This window comes from Lemur catta, chromosome 3 (assembly GCF_020740605.2).
Source record: "Lemur catta isolate mLemCat1 chromosome 3, mLemCat1.pri, whole genome shotgun sequence".
In the NCBI taxonomy this organism is placed as follows: Eukaryota; Metazoa; Chordata; class Mammalia; order Primates; family Lemuridae; genus Lemur; species Lemur catta.
In genome coordinates this window covers 77,137,825-77,157,307 of record NC_059130.1, presented here as the reverse complement: position 1 = coordinate 77,157,307, position 19,483 = coordinate 77,137,825, and the positions used below count along the sequence as shown (strand labels likewise).

Sequence of the window (19,483 nt, the reverse complement as noted above, 5' to 3'; positions counted from 1 at the left end):
TGGAATTCTCTTGCCATCTGTTAAGCAGGCTCAATTAATTTGGGAGATTTGAGAGGGGAGGAAATGATGGGTTGGGAGGGTGGGTCAGTGGAGGGGGTGTGGGGACAGGGAAGGACTAAGGTGCCCTTAAGAGGTGGGGGGGGCAGGCTACCCCCCTCCCCTGTCACCCAGAATATTTGTCTTTTTTCCCCTCCTCTTGGAGTAGATGTAGGAGGGAACTGTATTCAAGTTCAATTATTATGTGACTCTTTAATTTTTAACTTCATTTGAGTTGAATGTCCTCTTTGGGGGAGGAGTGAGGAAGGCAGTGCGTAGGGAATAAAAGAATGGACTATGCAAAGGGAAGGTTTGATTAAATTGTGTTATATACATTTAGAGCATCCAGGCTGGATGAAACTCGGAGAGAGATATCTTTTTTTCTTGCTGGAAAATTCAGGTTTGTACAGTACCATTGAATGGGAAGCCAAAGAACTAAGCAATGTTCTGTACTTTAAGTGTGAGGGAGCAATTAATATGTAGCCTCGGGGAAGGCTCAGGAGACCTTATCTGTGAATTGCTAGGTGATTCCTCTGCTGGTACAGCCCCAGTTTCATGTGAATTACGGATTGGGGTTTAGATTTTTCTTTGAGTGCTTTTAACAGCCCAGTTAATAGAGTCTTGCTTTTCCCTTTTCTAAAATATGTAGTCTTTAGAATATATGAAAACACTTGAGTAGAATATATTTTAAAGAGACTGCCTAGACTATATGTTTGAAGTATTTATTGAAGTACGGCATAGATACAGAAAAGTGCACAGTCTTAAGTGAACAGCTTGATGAATCCTCACAACAGTGAACACGTCTGGTAACCAGCACCCAGATCAAGAAATAGAACATTCCAGCACCCCAGAAGCCCCCTTTATGCCCTGTTCTATTCATTCTCCCACAAAGGATAACCACTACCCTGGCTTCTAACAGGCTAGATTAGTTTTGCCTGGTTTTGAACCTGTTATAAATGGAAGTATACATTTTGTGTTTTGGAGTCTGGCTTCTTTCACTCAATATTATGTTTGTGAGATTCATCTTGTTCATGCATGTGGCAATTGTTTGTTCATTCTCACCACTGAATATTCCATTATGCGAATACACCACAATTTGATTTTCTATTGCTGGTAGGCATTTGGGTATGTTCCAGATTGGGGCTATTATGAGTAGCGCTGCTATGAACATTCTTATACTATGTAGGTCTTTTGATGAACACACAATCACGCTTCTGCTAGGTGTATACCAAGGATTGAAATTGCTGGGTCATAAGTATGCATATAATTAACTTTAGAAGATACTACTAGTTTCAGAGTGGGTGCATTAATGAGGGAAAGGTCAGTTTTGTCTTTAAATCGGAGTACTCAGTTGCCATGAGCATAAGAAGACCTTGTTTTCTGTTAATTATGGAAACAAATTTAACTAATAAAGAAAAGTTCATGAAATATTTCTATTTAAAATAACTTTTACAAACTCCATCTGTTTTAATGATCTTTTTACTATGTAATAAAGCATATCTTTACTTTTAGTATTTGATGAAAACTTTTAAGAACAAGGAAGAGTTATGGGCGAGATTGGGCAATATCTTTGGCTTCACTTCCAAGGATTTTGCAAACTTAGGAGAGTTACTCCTGACTCCCTTTGGGTTGTGTTCAAATTTAGAGTTCAAATTTCTGAAATTCCTTTGGCCCTCCATGGAGCTGGGATAAAGGAAAGTGACCACCTGGAATGAATACAGAATGCCCACACTCTGCCTACCTGTACCCTAACCTGTTATTGTGAGTAAACCTTCCAGAGGACTGCAGGAACAGACCTGTCGTGATCACTCATCATTTTCGTGTCTTAGGAACATTTTTCCTTTCCATTTCCATTTTTCAAGTCATCTAATAACCAAGAAAATCTTTACCTTGAGGTCACAAAAATGACAGCTAGGTATTAATATATCATTTTGAATTCCTGGCTCTCACATTAAAAACAAAACCTCTCAAAACCCTGTATTCTATTTCTTTTATGATTTCACATAGCAACAGAAAGTAATAAAAAATAAAACCTTTGTCTGAGACTCGTGTGTGTATGTATGTGTGTGTGTGGGGGGGGGTTATTTTATTTTTTTAAAGACAGGATCTGTCTTTGTCCCCCAGACTGGAGTGTAGTAGCTCAGATCACAGCTCACTGCAACCTTGAAATCCTGGGTTCAAGTAATCCTCCCACCTCACCCCCATGCCCACCCCCTGCCTCCAAGTAGCTGGGACTACAGGCACATACCACCATGCCCAGCTAATTTTTAAATTTTTTTGTAGAGATAGGGTCTCACTATATTGCCCAGTCTGGTCTTGAACTCCTGGCTTCAAGGGATCCTCTTGCCTCAGCCTCCCAAAGTGCTGGGATTTACAGGTGTGAGCCACCACATCCAGCCTGTCTGGGACTCTTTAGTTACCCTGACATTATATCTTGCTTAAAATACATGGATAGAAAAAACCCAAACCTTCACTTTTTTCTACACACAGACATTAGGATTCTTAGACTATCTTGAACAAAAAGGTGCTATGAATAAATTTGTGTAGTATCTTTGCTAAAAGCTAGGCCTGTTTTTAATTCAAGACCTGGATTCAGGCCTCAGCACTTCAGTTTTTTATCTGTGATATATATTCTACCTTTTGAGCTGTAATTTTTTTAATCTGTAAAATGTGGTTTCAGACCTCCACCCTGCCTACCACATATGGTTGTTGTGAGGATTGAATGTAATAATTCATGTGAAATTGTAAACTATAAAGGTACTAAGCCTTTGAGAGCTGGGCTTAGCAGGCCCTGCCCTTTAAGAAAGACGATCACTGTCCACTGACCTAGAGCATAGTGGAAATTCACTCTGTACCTTGAGATCTTGTGCACACACATGAGCCTGAACTTTTAACCTTGCGCCAGATGTGGCTGATCAGTTAAGTCAGGAGTTACTTGTCTAGGTTCTACTGACCTCTCACTAAAGTTCTTAAAACTCCTCCCCACCCCCTACCACTGCCACCTGGGGAAGGAGGGGGGCAAAAAATTGTTTGCTTTGGCGATAGCCCCAAACTATGACCAAACAGATCATCTTTCACTTCTGGGGTAGTTAGAGGGTTATATAGAACAGGTAGCCTACAGAATCACCGCTGCTCACATCTATTAATAAAACTTCTTTCTTTTAAAATTTTCTTTTGCCCATCCACCTTTATTAGGTATAGAGATTATGAAAGTACTTATAAGCCATAAAAATATCTACATAAAATATTCTTACTGTAAAGGTAATAAATGAGTAAAATAGGGAACAAACCACAGCCTCTTGAACCCTTTCTGGCATATATTCTTTACTTATTCACCTTTCTTTTGACAAACGTGAGAAGGAAGTATCTAATTTGGCCCTTTGTGGGTGTTGGTTTGAGTAGGGTAGATCTGAAATAGTGTGTGCCTCTTTCATCAGTCACCTCTTGGGGGGGGAGCACCTTCCAAGACAGAACAGATGCTGTGTAATTTGGAATATCTCTGCCAGAAATGAAATAAGAAATTGATTTCATTCATCAAGATCTGAAGCCATTACATGAATTACGTTAATTTTTAATAAAAATGGACTCTTGGTACTGAACAGTTTTTGAAAATCAAATTGTATAAAAATATAGAATATATTCTGTGAGTGTGAGGTGTGTGGTAATGACATTGATGCACCCTCTAAAAACATTATAATATAGTGAACTAAGTGGTTTCCCAGAGAATTGGGTACTCAGAATTGTAGGAATGGAGGTCTACAGGTTCATAATCCTTTCTCCAAAATGAGATGTATTTCAGGATTCAGAATCCTAATACCACTTGATTATAAAACACCCCCCGCCCAGTGAGATCTGGGGCAGAACCCCATAATCAAATGCATCATTTGAGATCTGCGTTAAAATGAATGAACAGTCGTACTAAGTGGTTTAATAAGGGCTACAAATACACAATACATATCAGTTCAAGTTGGGATTTGCCAGCAAACAAGTTTAGGTCATGTCATATTTTGCTACCAAATGTGTTATGCAAAGCTTTTGATTTCAGAGCCTTTTGAATTTTGGAATTACACACAGAGATTGTTGATCTGCATTATGTTCAGGTGTTAGCTCCTGACAGGAGTGTTTTTTGGTATGTGTAAAGCAACCAGGTAGCAAATTCTTACGAACAATAGAGTTAGGAGCATCAGATCTGAGGCCCCAACTGCCTGGGTTCAGATTCCAGCCTTGCCAAGTGATTTGGGCTGAGCTAACCTCCCAGGGTCTTAGCTTTTCATCTTTAGAGCTACAGTAATTTTTAAATGAAGATTAAATAAGATATGCACATGAGGCACAATATTTGCATTGCACTAGGAATGAATAGGCTCTCAATAAATATGCTTCAGTTACCTCATCTATTTAGGGATAATAGTGCCTGTCACAGAGGTGTTTTATAAGACTTTGCTAAGCAAATAGATGTAATGTGCTTAAAATAGTGTCTGCCCCACAGTAACAATTCTACAGATATTAGCCAACATCATTATCATTATGGGCATTGCTAGAAATCTGTAATGAGAACTTTCCTATCAGAGTCATTTTTAGGAAAGAAAGTAACAATGAACATCTGTTGAATGAATGAGTGGCACTTTGGAGAATGGTAGGAGGCGCTATGATGATTTGTGATTATAATATTCCAGACTGTAATTCCATCCCAGTCCTCCCCAAGTTATTTTGCCTCCCTCCCTGCACTATCCCCCCATAATCCCCTGCACCCCCAGCAGCTTAATCTTCCTTCTCTTGCACTCTGTTTAGATGTACAGTGCTTGATGAACTTGGCACTTGTCTTCCCCGCCACAACCACGCAGGTGTGTTAGGCTGTCTGGGAAGCTGTCCCAGATGCTGACAAACCCTTGGCACAACGGTAGAAAGGAAAAAGGAAATTTTGGCTGACATCTCCAGGTCTGACTGACTCCTTACTCATCTGGAGAGTTCCAGTGGTATCTTTAAAGCTTTAAAGTTAAATGATGAGGCTGTGGCTGCTTTTTTGTGCCTGTGACAGATACGTAACTTCGATACGCATCTTTTAGTCTGTTATATGTTAATCTCTTATGATTGCTCAGTAATGATACAGTTAGGTGAAGTCATAAGTCTGTTTTTAAGTAGAGGCAATGTATGGAGGAGTAGGTATGAGCCAGGCAGGGACCCGTGGAAGAATGTGTGTGCTTGTGTGCTGTAGTTTGGCCTCATGTCTTGGCACAGCTGTCATATTTCCTGGCATGTAAGAACTGGATCTTCTCTTAAGGCCACAACATATTTGGCAAGCCCTATTATGTTACTCTCTCGAGGGGGTGCTTGAGTAACGAAGGTGATAGCTAATATTGGGTAGGTATTGGCTGGACCAGGGACATGAGAGAATATGGAAAGAATCCTTTTTAAAGAGCTTTATTGCATTAGATTTTAGTGTCTGTAAATAATTACAGCATTCGGGGAGTACAGGATTTAAATGAGAAACACAACTTTGTCAGATTATACCAATTGGTTAAATGGCATGGGCTCCGGAAATCTGTAATTAAATGTATTTTTGAAAATGAAAAATGTAGTGTAACATCTGGTTTACTTCACTACAGAAGTGACTGCATATTGCTTATATAAGTGTGATTTACTTTGGCTGTTATTTGGGTTTCTCTCTGTAAAATTACTGTATTTTAATTAAATTTTTTCTACTTGATTCTATTTTGTTGTAAACAACAGATTATTCACAGACACACTCATATAGAAAATGATGGTCTTATTTAGAAAACTTAATGTTTGTTCATTTTCTTTTCATTGCAGCGGATATTCAACTCCTTTGTTTACACTGAGAAAATCTCAAATGGAGAAAGTGAAGTGCAGCAGGTAAGAGGCTGCTGAATACTTGACATTGTCTGTCTTTGTCTTGCTTTTAGATGTGGCTTCATGACTCTTTCCAAGCAATCTGCACTTGAGGTTTCCTGTTCATCTCTGTGTGTGATTTCGTATACATCTTATGCGTAGTGGTGACAACCTCACACTTCAAATTCTTAGAAGCAGTTGGCATAAGGGTTATGTGGATGGTTTTTTGCTATTTGTGCTATGCTTTAGAAATATTTAATTCCTTTTTGTTTTAAAAATCCCTAAACTACTCAAATTTGAAAATACTGGAAATTATTTCATCTAATATAGAAAATAAGTGCCTGGGCTTTAGAATCAGACAAACCCCATGATAAATTCTGGTTTTCCTTCTTCCTCTATGGTCCCAGTAAGCAATTTGGCCTTTTTGAGTTGCAGTTTCTCAATCTTAAATAAGGGGAACATAATATCTGCCTTATGGGGTTGTGAGAATTAAATGAAATGATGTCAGATTAACGAGAACAAAATGAAATTGTCTATGTGGAAAGTTCTGGCATAGAAGCAGCTCATTGGATGTTGGGTTCTTTTGCTCTTGCCTTTTTCTTTCCTCTTATATTCTTTCTTGCCTTCTTGCTGCTCTTTGGAGTCAAGAAGTTTTGAGGCCACATTCTATTTGCTTTATTTATAGCTGGCTTCAGATGGACTGCCTCCTAAATGAAAACATAGTGTTGGTGAACTTGGTCATAAATAATTGATCTGTGCTTTAAGAGAAAGGGTGGTAAAGAGGTGTTGGTTTTAATTTCAGCTAATCCACCAACTTCATTACAGTCTGTGACCATCTACTAGTAATTTGAAGCTAGGTTTGAAACTTAAGTAAAAAAAAAGAACCAAGGTAAAAGCCAGAGTATAGCAGAGCACTTCCACAGACTCAAAAGATAACCATAGTGAAATGCATAATAATTTTCCTGACATTATTGTATTCATGGAGAACAGCTTGACTTGATCTAAACTTTAAAAGTATTATACAAGAAGAAAAAGATTTGTTACAGTGAAGTTATTTATAGGATACTTATTTATTTATAATAAATTACTGTGGTTTAATCTTGAAGTTCAGCATTTCGTGTTTATGCACATTGACTTTTTTTATTGGTTTCTGCAGGTTAAATTTAGAGGATGTAAATAGTCCTGTATATATGCTTTTTCTTAGCTTTAGATATTTTTAAAAGCTAATGGCCCAAAATTGTAGTGAATATGATGTGGTTTGCTGTACCAAGTCTTATCTTCATAATGCCTGTCTTATTTTTATTCCAGCAAACTAGAAAGTTTTTTAGGGTCATGAAATTTAAAAGAGGTTTTATAGGAGAAGATTTCTAAACAAAGCATGTCTAAGGAAACTTTTTGGGAGACCAAAGGCCATTTGATAACATTTTAAAGAAACTGATACAGGGATATCAGTTTTGCTGCTTTCCTTGAAGTAACAGGCACAAGTTCTTACTTTAGCTGTTATCGAACATGAAAGTTGTTTTGTTTTCTTGCACTGATGTCATTATTTTATTTATCTAGCTATAAATAAGTTTGGAAGCCTTTAATAATAATTTGTTAAAGTTACAGCAGCTGAATGAGCACTTATAGAACACTGGTGCTAGGCAATTTCACATATATTACATTGATTTTTAAAAAATATTTTTTAAATTATTTCAGCATATTATGGGGGTACATAAGTTTAGGTTACATATATTATTACACTGATTTTTGCTAAATAACCTTGAAGGAAAAATATTATCCTATTACAGATGAGGAAACTGAAGATCTAAGAGATATAAAATAAGTTACCTGTAGTTTATGACTATTAAGTAGGAGAGCTAGTTTTTGAAATGTCTGATACGAAGTTATATTATCTGTTTTCTTAATTTTATTGTAAATTGATTTAAATTTATTTTTAGAATATTAATCATTTATTTATTTATTTTTTAAAAAATGTATGTATTCATCCAAAACAGGAGTCTCTGCTAAACTCTGCCTTTATCGGCATAATTCAAGTGCAGGAGAGTCACCATGTAGTCTGTTCTGTGTGTCTTCTCACTGATTGTCAAAAAGTTCTTTCTTAAATTGAACCAGAACACACTTACTTTAACTTCTGTGGACCCTGTGATCCTGGACAGTTCCTAGGATGAAATCTTTAGGGACATATGTACCTCTAATGTTTCTGTAAAATGTCTGCCATCACAATCACTCACACTGCTTATCTCATTCGAATTTCAGAACAGCTCCATGAGGTAGGTGGCAGTATTATTACTGGCAATATCCAGAAAGGCCAAAGATTCCAGCTAGTTTGCAAAACACCCCAGCTAGTAGGTAATTTGTTTATCCTCAAATTAATTTTTAGTTTGGCTATTTTTTTAATATAAATTTTAAGCATATGTTTATACCCACATATCTTGCTAGTTTCATTCACTGTCATATGGCTTAGAAGCACCCATGTTGATATCTGCAGTTTAAGGTTCATTTATTTTCAGTTCTATATTATTCCGTTATATGCAACTTATATGTTCATTTTATGGTTCATGATGTTTGGGTTGCTTCTAGTGTTTTGATTTTTGTTCATATCTCTGTACACCCCTACACAGTTCAGATGGAATCATTTCTTTAATTGCAGGAACTTAATTGCCTCTGGTCTCCTGCCAATTAAATGCTGGTAGGACTGTGTGTTGTGTGTGTGTCTCCATACACATTTCCAAATGCCCCAAATGGTGGTGGGGTGGGGAGCTTTTTTCAGCTCCGGTGGAGAATCCATCTGTAGGATAGAAGTACTGGGTGTCAGAGTGTTCAGCATGACTGGTCAGTGTCAAATGGACTCCACAGTGGTTGTCATGGGTCACACTCCCAAGAAAGTATATTAGAAATTTGCTGATCCCTCCTCAAAAGTTGGAGCTGATTTTTAATCCTTTGCTAATTTGGGGTATCTGAAATTGAATCTAATGAGTTCATTTGTTTTACTCTGAGTACTAATGAGGTTGAAAGACTCTTTTTTCTTTTTTTGCATGTTTAGAGAACAATTTTTTGTGTTTTTTGTTCTATTAAATATTAATGCTCTTTGTTCTTTCTTTTTTTAAGTTTAGTTTAGAAGTTTAAAAATGTATATGTTCTAGATCAGTGCTTTCCAAAGAGAACTGTGATGATGATGTTCTATATCGGTGCTGTCTGATGAGCAGCTACTGGTCACATGTTGTGTCTACTGAGTACCTGAAATGTGTCTGGAGCTACCACTGATAATTAAATTTTAAATTTTATTTAATTCTAATTAAAATAGCCACATTTTGGCTGGTAATTGCCATATTAGATTGCCTTACAGATTTATGTTTCATAAGTATGTTCTCCCAGTTTTTGGTTTGTCTTTTCACCTCATATTATTTTTAAAAGAATTTTAAAGTTTTAATTTTAACTGAGTCAGTTTTTAAAATCAATCTTTTCCATTTTGGTTTTTGGTTTTTGTGTTAAAGAAATTCTTTTCCACCCCTAAATACATAAATGTGTTCTCCTATATTGTCTTCTAAAACATTTGACTTTCTCATTTCAGACCTTTATCCACCTGGAATTGATTTTGGTGTTGGATATGAAGTAGATATCCAATTTAATTTTTCCCCCATATGTATTTCCAAATGTCCTATGACTATGCATTGAACAATCTGTGCTTTTGTCATTTGTTTTCAATCATTAGTTGAGTTTTCCTGTATGTGGATTTGATTTGGTTCCACTGCTCTACTTAATCCATCACTGTGTCAGTATCACATGATCTTAGTGATGAGTTTTACGACAAGTTTTGGTATTTAGTGGGGTGACACTGTCCTCTCCATTTATGTTTCTTGATTTTCCATCTTGGCCAAGCCCTGAGGTTATTTCCCATCCCTAGTGCTCTGTGCTGTCCTCCAAGTGGAAGCTCAAGGTCACTGGATGGTGCCACATTCTCAGAAGGAAAGCAGGGTTTGGCACTGGCTTACTTCCTTAGATCTGCTTTCATATCATTTGAGGACTCAGTGCTCCTAACAGTGATTTTTTTTAACCCCCATTCATGCCATTAGCCTTTTAACAATTATATTTAATAAGAACAATTGTAACTGCTTATAGGATATGTTTGATAAGCAAAAACAGGTTAGTAATTCAAAGCAGATTATTGATCTATGTGCTCTTAATTTTAGCTCACAATCTTAAAAAGAAAGGAAACCACTTCTTTATGGTTGATTTTTGCATATTTTGTACTGTCTAGAATTCTGACATGAGTTTTCTATCCATCCTTTCTCCTTTGGATTAGTGAAAACTAGAGCCCCATGGGTTCTTACCCTCCCCCTTTACTAATCAAATCTTACTGAGCATTGGATCTGACTTGTGCACACTATATAACTTGGCAGAAAATCTAACATGTTGTTAATATCTTCTGGTTAGGGGAGCAAAGTAATTAACACTAATAAAAAACATTTTGTGATTCTTGACTCTTACCACAAAACTCTCTGTGGTATATATTTTTCCTTGCTTATTATTTCTTTTAAATTAACCTTCAGAGTGTGGGTCTAAATTGCCTAGCAATGTGTTTTAAATCTTTAATTAGTTCACTATATGTAGTTTTGCTGCCAAAGAAACTATGGCAACAGCCTCGGAAAAAATTAAAATCCTATGCACACATTCTTGTGTGGAACACCTCCCATGGACTCCATTTTTGAATACTTTAAGAAATTAAGTTTGCACACATAAGGGCATTATATAAAGTTGAACCTGAATCAAGAAAAATAAATTTTTGAGCAAGTGCTTCAGAAAATAGTAAAATATGGTCTGTAAAACACAAAGCAGTGAAGGAAAAACAAAAGGAGAAAGTTTCTTGGGATGCTTGATTGCATCACTGAAGGGATCAGAGCCACCTTCAGCTTATTTCAGGAGTTCTAACTCTTTCTCAAATGTTCTAGTAATTCTTTATGTTAACAATTTACTCAATGAAATGGCAAGTACGTGTTTCAGAAACTGTTAAATTGCTGGCAGCGGTGGTTTTGGAGGACTTCAGAATTCTTTTGAAATGGGCCAATGTGATAAGGGAACTACTTATACTGGAGATGTACCTGATGTTTGGTCAAGGGCATTCCTCTAATGTTTCTTCCCCTCCCTTCTATAGTGTCAGTTTTTATCTCTCCTGGGTCATATTCATCAGCATGTAAACATGCTGTTCACCTGTAACAAACAAACAAAAAACTCTCTTCTTCTCCAACTACTGCCCATTTCTTTTTCTTCATTTGAGGCACAGCCCATCAAAAGAGGCATCTGTGCTCATTAGGTCCAGTTCTGCCATTTTCTCTTATGCCTACTCTGGTAAAGCTCCTTGCCCTACCAAGGTCACCAGTGACCGCCACCTTGCTAATTCCAGGGACCTCATTTACTTAACGTTAGTACTGAATCGTTGATCCTTTCCATCAGCCTTGATATACCTTGACTTGTGTCTTCAGGACACCACACTTGCCTCCTTGCCTTTCTTGGCACATTACTGCCTCAGGGCCTTTGCATAGGTGCAAACAGCATATATCCCTGTGGGTCCCTCACCTCCTTCAAGTCTTCTCCAGTGTCACCTTCTCAATTAGGTGATCACCATATTTAAAGCTGCAGCCCACCTTGCTCCCCATACTCCAGATTTTCCTTTTCCTTGTTCTACATTTTCTTTTTTCTGTATCACTTACTACTTTTTGGTTTTAGAGTATTGACTTTATAAAACTAGTTTGTACATAGTCCTTCCTCTTTTACTTTCTGGAGGCAAGTAAGGCTGATGTTGTTTCTTCCTTAGATGTTTGATGGAATTCACTAGGGTGCCATCTGGACCTGACATTTTCTTTTTGAGCAGGGTTTTGAGCATCCAATTTCTTTCTTTTTTTTTCTTTTTCTTTTTTTTGAGACAGAGTCTTGCTCTTTTGTTGCCTGGGCTAGAGTGCCATGGTGTCAGCCTAGCTTACAGCAACCTCAAACTCCTGGGCTCAAGCGATCCTCTTGCCTCAGTCTCCTGAGTAACTGGGACTACAGGCACAACACCACCACAACTGGCTAATTTTTTTTCTTTCTATTTTTAGTAGAGATGGGGAGATGGGGTCTTGCTCTTGCTTAAGCTGGTCTGAAACTCCTGATCTCCAGCGATCCCCCCTCCTCTGCCTCCCAGAGTGCTAGGATTACAGGTGTGAGCGAGCCACTGCACTCAGCCTCATCCAATTTCTTTAATAGATATAGGTAGGGTTTTTTAGTTTTGTTTTCTTTTTCTCTTTCATCTTATATCAATTTTGGTAAGTTGATTTTTTTTTTAAATAGAAATTTGTCCTTTTCATCATCTAAATTGTCAAGTTTGTTGGTATAAAGGTATTTATAACATTCTTATCTTTTTAATATCTGTAGGCTAGAAGACAAATAGAGCAAAATCATTAAGACCAAATGCAGCTAGTTCTTTAAAAAGATCAATAAAATAGGTAAACTTGTGGCTAGACAGACAATCAGAGAATGAATGGACAAATATGGTAATGATAACTCATTTTTCAAAAAACAAATTTGGCTTCCTTAATTTTCTCTTAGTTTTCTATTTCACAAATTCATGTTCTTTATTATTTCCTTCCTTGTACTTCATTCAGGTTAACTTTGCTCTTTTTTCTAGACTCTTGAAACATCAGGTCATTGATTTTTATACCTTTTTTTTTTCCCAAATAGAAGCATTTAAAGCTATAAACTTTTCTCTAAGCACTGCTTTAGTTATATACCACAAAGTTTCATGAGATATATTTTCGTTATCATTCCATTTTAAATATTTTCTAATTTTCCCTGTGATATCTTCTTTGACTCATGGATTACTTTGAAGTGTGTTGTTCGATTTCTAAAACATTTGGCGTCTTTTAGATATCTTATTGTTATTAATTCCTAATCGAATTCCATTGTGGTCAGAAAACATACATCATATGATTTTATTCCTTTTTAATTTATTGAGACTTGGGTTTTGTGGCTCAACATATGATCTATCTTGTGTAATATACCAACTGAACTTGAAAAGGTTGTGTATTCTGTAGTGGGGTGTTCTTTATATATCCATTAGGTTAGGGTGGTTGATAGTGCTGAAATCATTTATGTTTGGGCTGATTTTTATTTTGTCTAATTTTGTCTTTGCTGAGAGGAATGTTAAAATCTGTAACAATAATGGTGAAATTGTATAATTTTTTCCTTTAATTCTGTCTATTTTTGCTTGATATGTTTTAGGGCTCCATTATTGGTGGCGTACATATTTGAGATTACCACATCTTTCTGATGAGTTGTGAATTATGACATTATGAAATGTTATTCTTTATCTCTGGTAATAATACTCTTTCCCTGAAGTCGATTTTACTGGATATCGATATAGCATCTCCATCTCTCATATACTTTTTACATGGTGTGCCTTTTCACAAGCATTTACTTTCAGTTTCCCTGTTACAAATATGTCCTTTATAGACAGTATATAGTTGAGACTTGCTTTTTTAAATCTATTCTGAAATTTTCTGCCTTTTAATTGGGAGTATTTGGGGAATATTTGGCCAATTAACATTTAGTTTGATCGTCGATATTGTTGGATTTGGGCCAGACATTTTGTTTGTTTTCCATTTCTCTCTTTTTTCTTAGTTACTCCCTCCCTACCCTCTTTTGAATTTTTAAATATTTTTTAATTTTATGTTAATCTATTTTAGCTTTTTAGTTACATTTCTTTGCATATTTTAAGTACATGGTCAAGAAATTACAATATAACATCCTTAACTTATTACAGTCTAATTAGAATTAATATTCTCTCCACATAAAATCTAGAACACTTGCAATTGTATGGGTCCATTTCCCCAACGCTACCTTTTATGCTAGAGTTACCATATCTATTATATCTGCATGTATTGCAAACTACACAAGACAATGTGATAGCTCTTACTTCAAAATGCTATATTTAAAGCAATTAAAAGAAAAAATATTGTATATTCTCACATGCTTACCATTTTTGGAACTCTTCATTTCTTTCTAAAGATACCAACTAATATTGAGTCTAAAGAAGTTCCTTTAATATTTCTTATAATTCAGACATCCTCGTGACAAATTCTGTTTTTTATTATTTCGTACATTCAGAAAATGTCTCTATTTTGCCTTTTCTCTTAAAGGATGTTTTTTCTTGAAATAGAATTCTGGATTGACAATTTTTTCTCTTTAAAAAATGTTCCACTGTCTGCTGGACTCCTCCTCCCCTCTCCTCCCCTCCCCTTTTTCTCTTTTCCCCCTTGGTCACCAGGCTGGAGTGCAGTGGCACAATCACAGCTCACTGCAGCCTGGAACTCCTGGGCTTAAGGGACCCTCCTGCCTCAGCCTCTCAAGAAGCTGGAACTAAGGCACACGCCACCACGCCCAGCTAAATTTTTTACTTTTTTGGTAGAGACAGGATCTAGCTATATTGCCAGGCTACTCTTGAACTCCTGGCCTCAAGGGATCCTCCCATTTTAGCCTCTCAAGTGGTTAGGATTACAGGCACAAGCCGCCATGCCCAACTAGACTCCATAGTTTCTGATGTCAAGTCAATAAAAGTTGTTATCCTGTATGCAATGAATTTTTCTTTTTTTTTTTTATTCTGGTCGCTCCTAAGATTTTTCTCTATTTCTTGGTTTTTAGCAATTTGACTATGACTATGCCTGCCTAGAGATAGCAGTCTTTATATTTATCCTACTTGGTGTTTGTTGAGCTTTCTGAAACTGTCAATTTATGTATTTCATCAAATTTCGAGACTTTGAGACCATTATTTCTTCAGATATTTTTTTTATCTCATTCTTTGTTCTCCTTCTGGGATTCCAATTACATGTATGCTAGATCTTTCGATATTCTACTGCAAGTCCCCAACACAATGCCTCTTCCTCCTCTTCTAATTTTTTCCTCTCTGACCTTTAAATTAGATACAGTTTACTCCTCATCTCTATTCTGCTGTTAACTTCTCCAGATCTATTTTTAAATTTTCAGATATTATATTTGCCAGCTGCACAATTTCATTTGTTTCTTTTTGATAGATTCTATTTCTCTGCTGAGATTTCTGTATCTTTTCATTCCTTGCAAACATATTTTTCTTTGCATTCTTAATCATGGTTATAATATAATAGCTGCTTTATAATTCTGTCTACTGATTATGACATCTAAAAATGATTTGAAGTTGATGTCTGTTAACCGTTTTTTCTCTTGCAAATTGGTCACACTTTGCTTTTTCTGTCAGAAAATTGGGGTTGTATCCTGGTATTATGAAAAACTCCAAGTTCTGTTATATTCCTGTGAGGAGTGTTTTTTATTTTTGTTTGTTTATTTTGTTTGTTTTAGCAGGCAGGTAACTTGATTGGACTCAAAATGCTAATCCGTCTCTTGGGTGGCAGCTCGGATTTCAGCTCAGTTTATCCTTAGATGGAGTTTGCCCTGCACATGTATAGTTCAGGGATCTAAAATTTTTTCTGGTCCCCAAAATGTTTCAAGACACTCTAGCATTTAAAATACATCCTGGTAGAAGATTTTTCTGAATTATTTTTCCAAATTGTTATTTGATAATGAGAATTTTACCTAAAAGGTTTAAAATTTGATGTTTCATTTCACCAAATATCATCCACTTGGGACACAGTAAAGGAGAAGTAAATTGGTTTTACAAGGAAAGGAGACTTAGCAGGTGTTAATACTCCAAATTATTCTTTTACTCAAACCAAAAGCTCCAGTCATTGAAGGATATGGACAGGGTTAAAGCAATGAACTAGGGTCCACCTGAAAGCAAGATCCAGATGTTGACCTTGCACAAAAGTATATCCCTTTATTCATAGGAGAAGAAAGATGCTCTGTAGGATAAATTTGTCACGTACAAACAAAAAATAGCTCTTTCTTTAAAGAGACTATTGATTGAGGGTTAACCTTAAAGAGATGGAAGCAGTCCTGACTAATGTGATGTTTTTGAATTTTGGAGCTGAAAGAGAACTCAGAGACCATGGGGACAAGGTCAAAAGGGTTGGGAAACTTAACCTCTGTTCTTTTTTGGACAGCCCTTTCAGGGGTAGCTTGGGATAAAGAATTATAGACCTTCATCTTTTGAGATGGAAAACTGGAGGTTCAAGCAGGAGTTTGTCGTTTACTACCTGTTTGATTTTTGACAGGATTTAACTTTTCAGTGTCTACATCAATTTCATTTGTAAAATGTAGCCTATCTTGCAAGGTTGTTTAAAGGATTATGTGGTCGCCTACTCTGTAATCAGCATTCAATATTTTGTATTCTGCTTCCAGAATACAAAACGGTGATAGAGTGTCAACGTAAGGGTATTGAAAGCATTTAGGAAATATCACCCCAAAATATGACTGATTACCTTGAACTGAGGGCACTTAGGGAGCAGCAGGTGCAGACGAGGCTTTCTCTGAACTCCCCTTATCTGTCTAAAGACGATCTTCCAAGAGGAACTCAATTGTCATGAATCCCCTCCCCAAGAATTTTATCAACCAGGGAATACTAACTCCGATCACAGGAGAGGAGACTGGAGGTTGACCCTGTGCCCAGACAAATTATCATCTCTTCTTGTGAGGGGCTGTTCAGAAACAACTTTTATTACCAGAGAAACTTGTTATCTGTATAACAAGACAATCTTTATTCACCATACATTTCCTCCTCTCACCCTCCCATAACTTGTGCTGCCACCACCCGAGGAGCTGTGAACTCCAATCTCCTTTCTGTAGCTCAGGATGCTGTATAAGCTTCTGTCATCTGACCCTTCTTCAAAGCTCATATTTTGTGGGACTCCTGTGCATTTTTACGTAATTATTTGTATAAGTGTTTCTTCTGTCTTACGTCAATTAATGTGTAGCCTAGCCAAGAAACCTAGAAGGGTAGAGGAATGCCATTTTTCTCTCCCCTACAGTACACTAGGGAGAGGATTGCTGCTATTATTCCATTATTTAATCTTCCTGGGAATGGCTTGGAAGGAAAAACCTGCACACTTTAAAAGGGGAATTTCCAAGAGGGAAGGATCACAGAAAGGCCCTGGATGGGGCTAGTGGAAGCTTTCAATGGAAGCCAAACTGAGAAGTATGAGACTGGAAATTACATTAGCTTCATATTTGTATTACTTCTGCATTTCTAGTCCTGGAAACTCTCTACTGTAGGAAAGTTTGGTTCTTGAACTGGATGTTGGACCCCAGGAATAAAAGGGACCGTGGTTAGACAAGAAGAGGAGGTGCAGAAGAGTTGAGCACTAGGGATGTTTGTCTTTGAATTCTGGCTCCCAGGGCCTGGACTAGGTAGGTTTAGTAAATGTGTGTTGACTGGAGATACTCAGGCTCCTCAGTATTCATATTTTCAGAATCGGATTTGTTTTGGGGTTGCCCAGCCAAGTTTAATCTAGTGTGGTGGTAGCCCGAGGGCTCTCATTTTGTTTACAGTTACCTACTGAAGTATGTTCAAGGCTCAGACTTGTCCAGACTGGAGGAATCTGGGAGGTGGGGTGGATGGATTCCATTCTTTCTTTGCTCCCAACCTTCCCGCCATCTGTCCCCAGGGGATTTGTTGGGGCTGGGTCCTGGTTTAGTTCACCCTCTTACCCAGATCCACACTTGGCTCTGTGTTTATTGCAAGCATTCACTAAATGTTTGTCGAATGAGTGAATGAAAGGCACTAAATCTATAGGAAGGCAAAAGAAAGGCTGAGAGGTACTGAAGCTGCCCAGATGGGAAATTTGTAAAAAATCCTTAAAGGACCAGAGTAAACACATGGCTATTCTGTCCATCCGGAGCCCTGGCAAGTTCGCCTGGTTAGTGTTTAGGTTTCCTTGATCGAAAGTCAATATGTGTCTGTTTTAGCTCTTAATGTTCTTAGTTTGACTCTCCAGAAAAGAAGTTAATTTTTATCTTAGAAACCCTCTTTGTGGGCTACCTATCAAATCATGGGTTGCTTTGTGAATAAGATAAAACGGTAGTTTGTCATTTTGACAAGATAGTGTAAGAGATGTGACAGTTGTAATATGTGTTTGCTCCTTTATTGTCTTCGTGCTTCCACATACATTTTATCCTCTTAATGACATTGTAAGAAGAGCAGATATTATTATCCCATTTTCCATATGAGTCAACCATATCTCAGAGCAGTAATGATAATAAATGGTTCAAGGCCTCATGGAAATGAAAGTGACAGAAACAAGATTTTTAGTCCTAGTTTTGTGTTTCCTCTGTTTAAATTGTACTGGCTACGTTAATAATAATAACCAGCATTGGCGGGGTGCTGTGGCTCACGCCTGTAATCCTAGCACTCTGGGAGGCCGAGGTGGGTGGATCGTTGGAGCTCAGGAGTTTGAGACCAGCCTGAGCAAAAGCGAGACCCCGTCTCTACTAAAAATAGAAAGAAATTATCTGGACAGCTAAAAATATATATAGAAAAAATTAGCCGGGCATGGTGGCGCATGCCTGTAGTCCCAGCTACTCGGGAGGCTGAGGCAGTAGGATCACTTGAGCCCAGGAGTTTGAGGTTGCTGTGAGCTAGGCTGATGCCACGGCACTCATTCTAGCCTGGGCAACAGAGTGAGACTCTATCTCAAAAAAATAAATAAATAAATAACAATAATAATAACCAGCATCATTTATTGAGCATGTATTATTAATGAAGCACTATGATTCAGTCTTTTCTCATGTATCCACTTGGCTTGTTCCCATATGTCCTTTCATTCTTGGCTCAAATGATACCTCTCAGTGAGGCCTCCCTTGACCACCCATTTATAAATTTTATTAATTAGACCCTTCTTTACTTCTTACTCCCCTTCTCTGTTTTATCTCCTGACAGTTCATCACCTAGGACTTATATATGTATTTTTTTTTATTGTGTGTCTCTCCCTACTAGAATATAAGCTCCATGAGGGCATGGATTTTGTCTGTTTGATTTCTTGATGTGCCCCCCAGCACTGTTAAAACTATCTCCATGCAGCATATGGTAGGTGCTTGATAAATATTTGCTGCACAATTAATAAACCCCAAAAACAACTCTACAAGGCTTGCTGACAAGGAAAATTATGTAGAAAGAAACTTCTTATCCAACCAAGGTCACCCCAGTAAGAGGGTAGAGAACCTGATTTTGAATTCAATTATATTTAGATTGAATGCTCCAGTGTATGTTTTTGCAGTTTTGTTCCCTAAGGTATGGGGAAGTTACGGCCAACACTGTTAAGGAACTGGCCCCACTCACTCCTCTAGCAATTCACCTTACTTGTTTTTGTTTGGTATTCTGGGGTTTAGCGTAAGGTTTTACATTATTATTTTTTTAATGACCTATCACTTAACAAAAAAGGAAAGGTTTACAAGCAATTATACTACATCAAAAAAGTCATGCAAAGTTGAATTTAAATTTGGGTTTTTGAGGGTTTTGGTTTTTTTTTTGTTTTGTTTTTCAGAGACAGAGTCTCACTCTTGCTCAGGCTGGTCTTATACTCCTGAGCTCAAGCAATCCTCCTGCCTCAGCCTCCCAGAGTGCTAGGATTACAGGCATGAGCCACCGTGCCTGACCATAATTTGGGTTTTTTTAAATATAAAAATACTGTGAGGGGGGACA

General features: G+C 37.2%; 1 protein-coding gene across 1 annotated transcript in view; it reads left to right on the top strand.

Moving 5' to 3' along the window:
* Window positions 1-19,483, top strand: part of CACHD1 (cache domain containing 1) — a 202,100-nt gene that overhangs the window by 70,218 nt on the left and 112,399 nt on the right. The window contains exon 2 of the mRNA XM_045547842.1: window positions 5,845-5,907. Within this exon, the coding sequence (XP_045403798.1) occupies window positions 5,845-5,907 (63 nt within the window). The remainder of the gene's footprint in view (window positions 1-5,844; window positions 5,908-19,483) is intronic.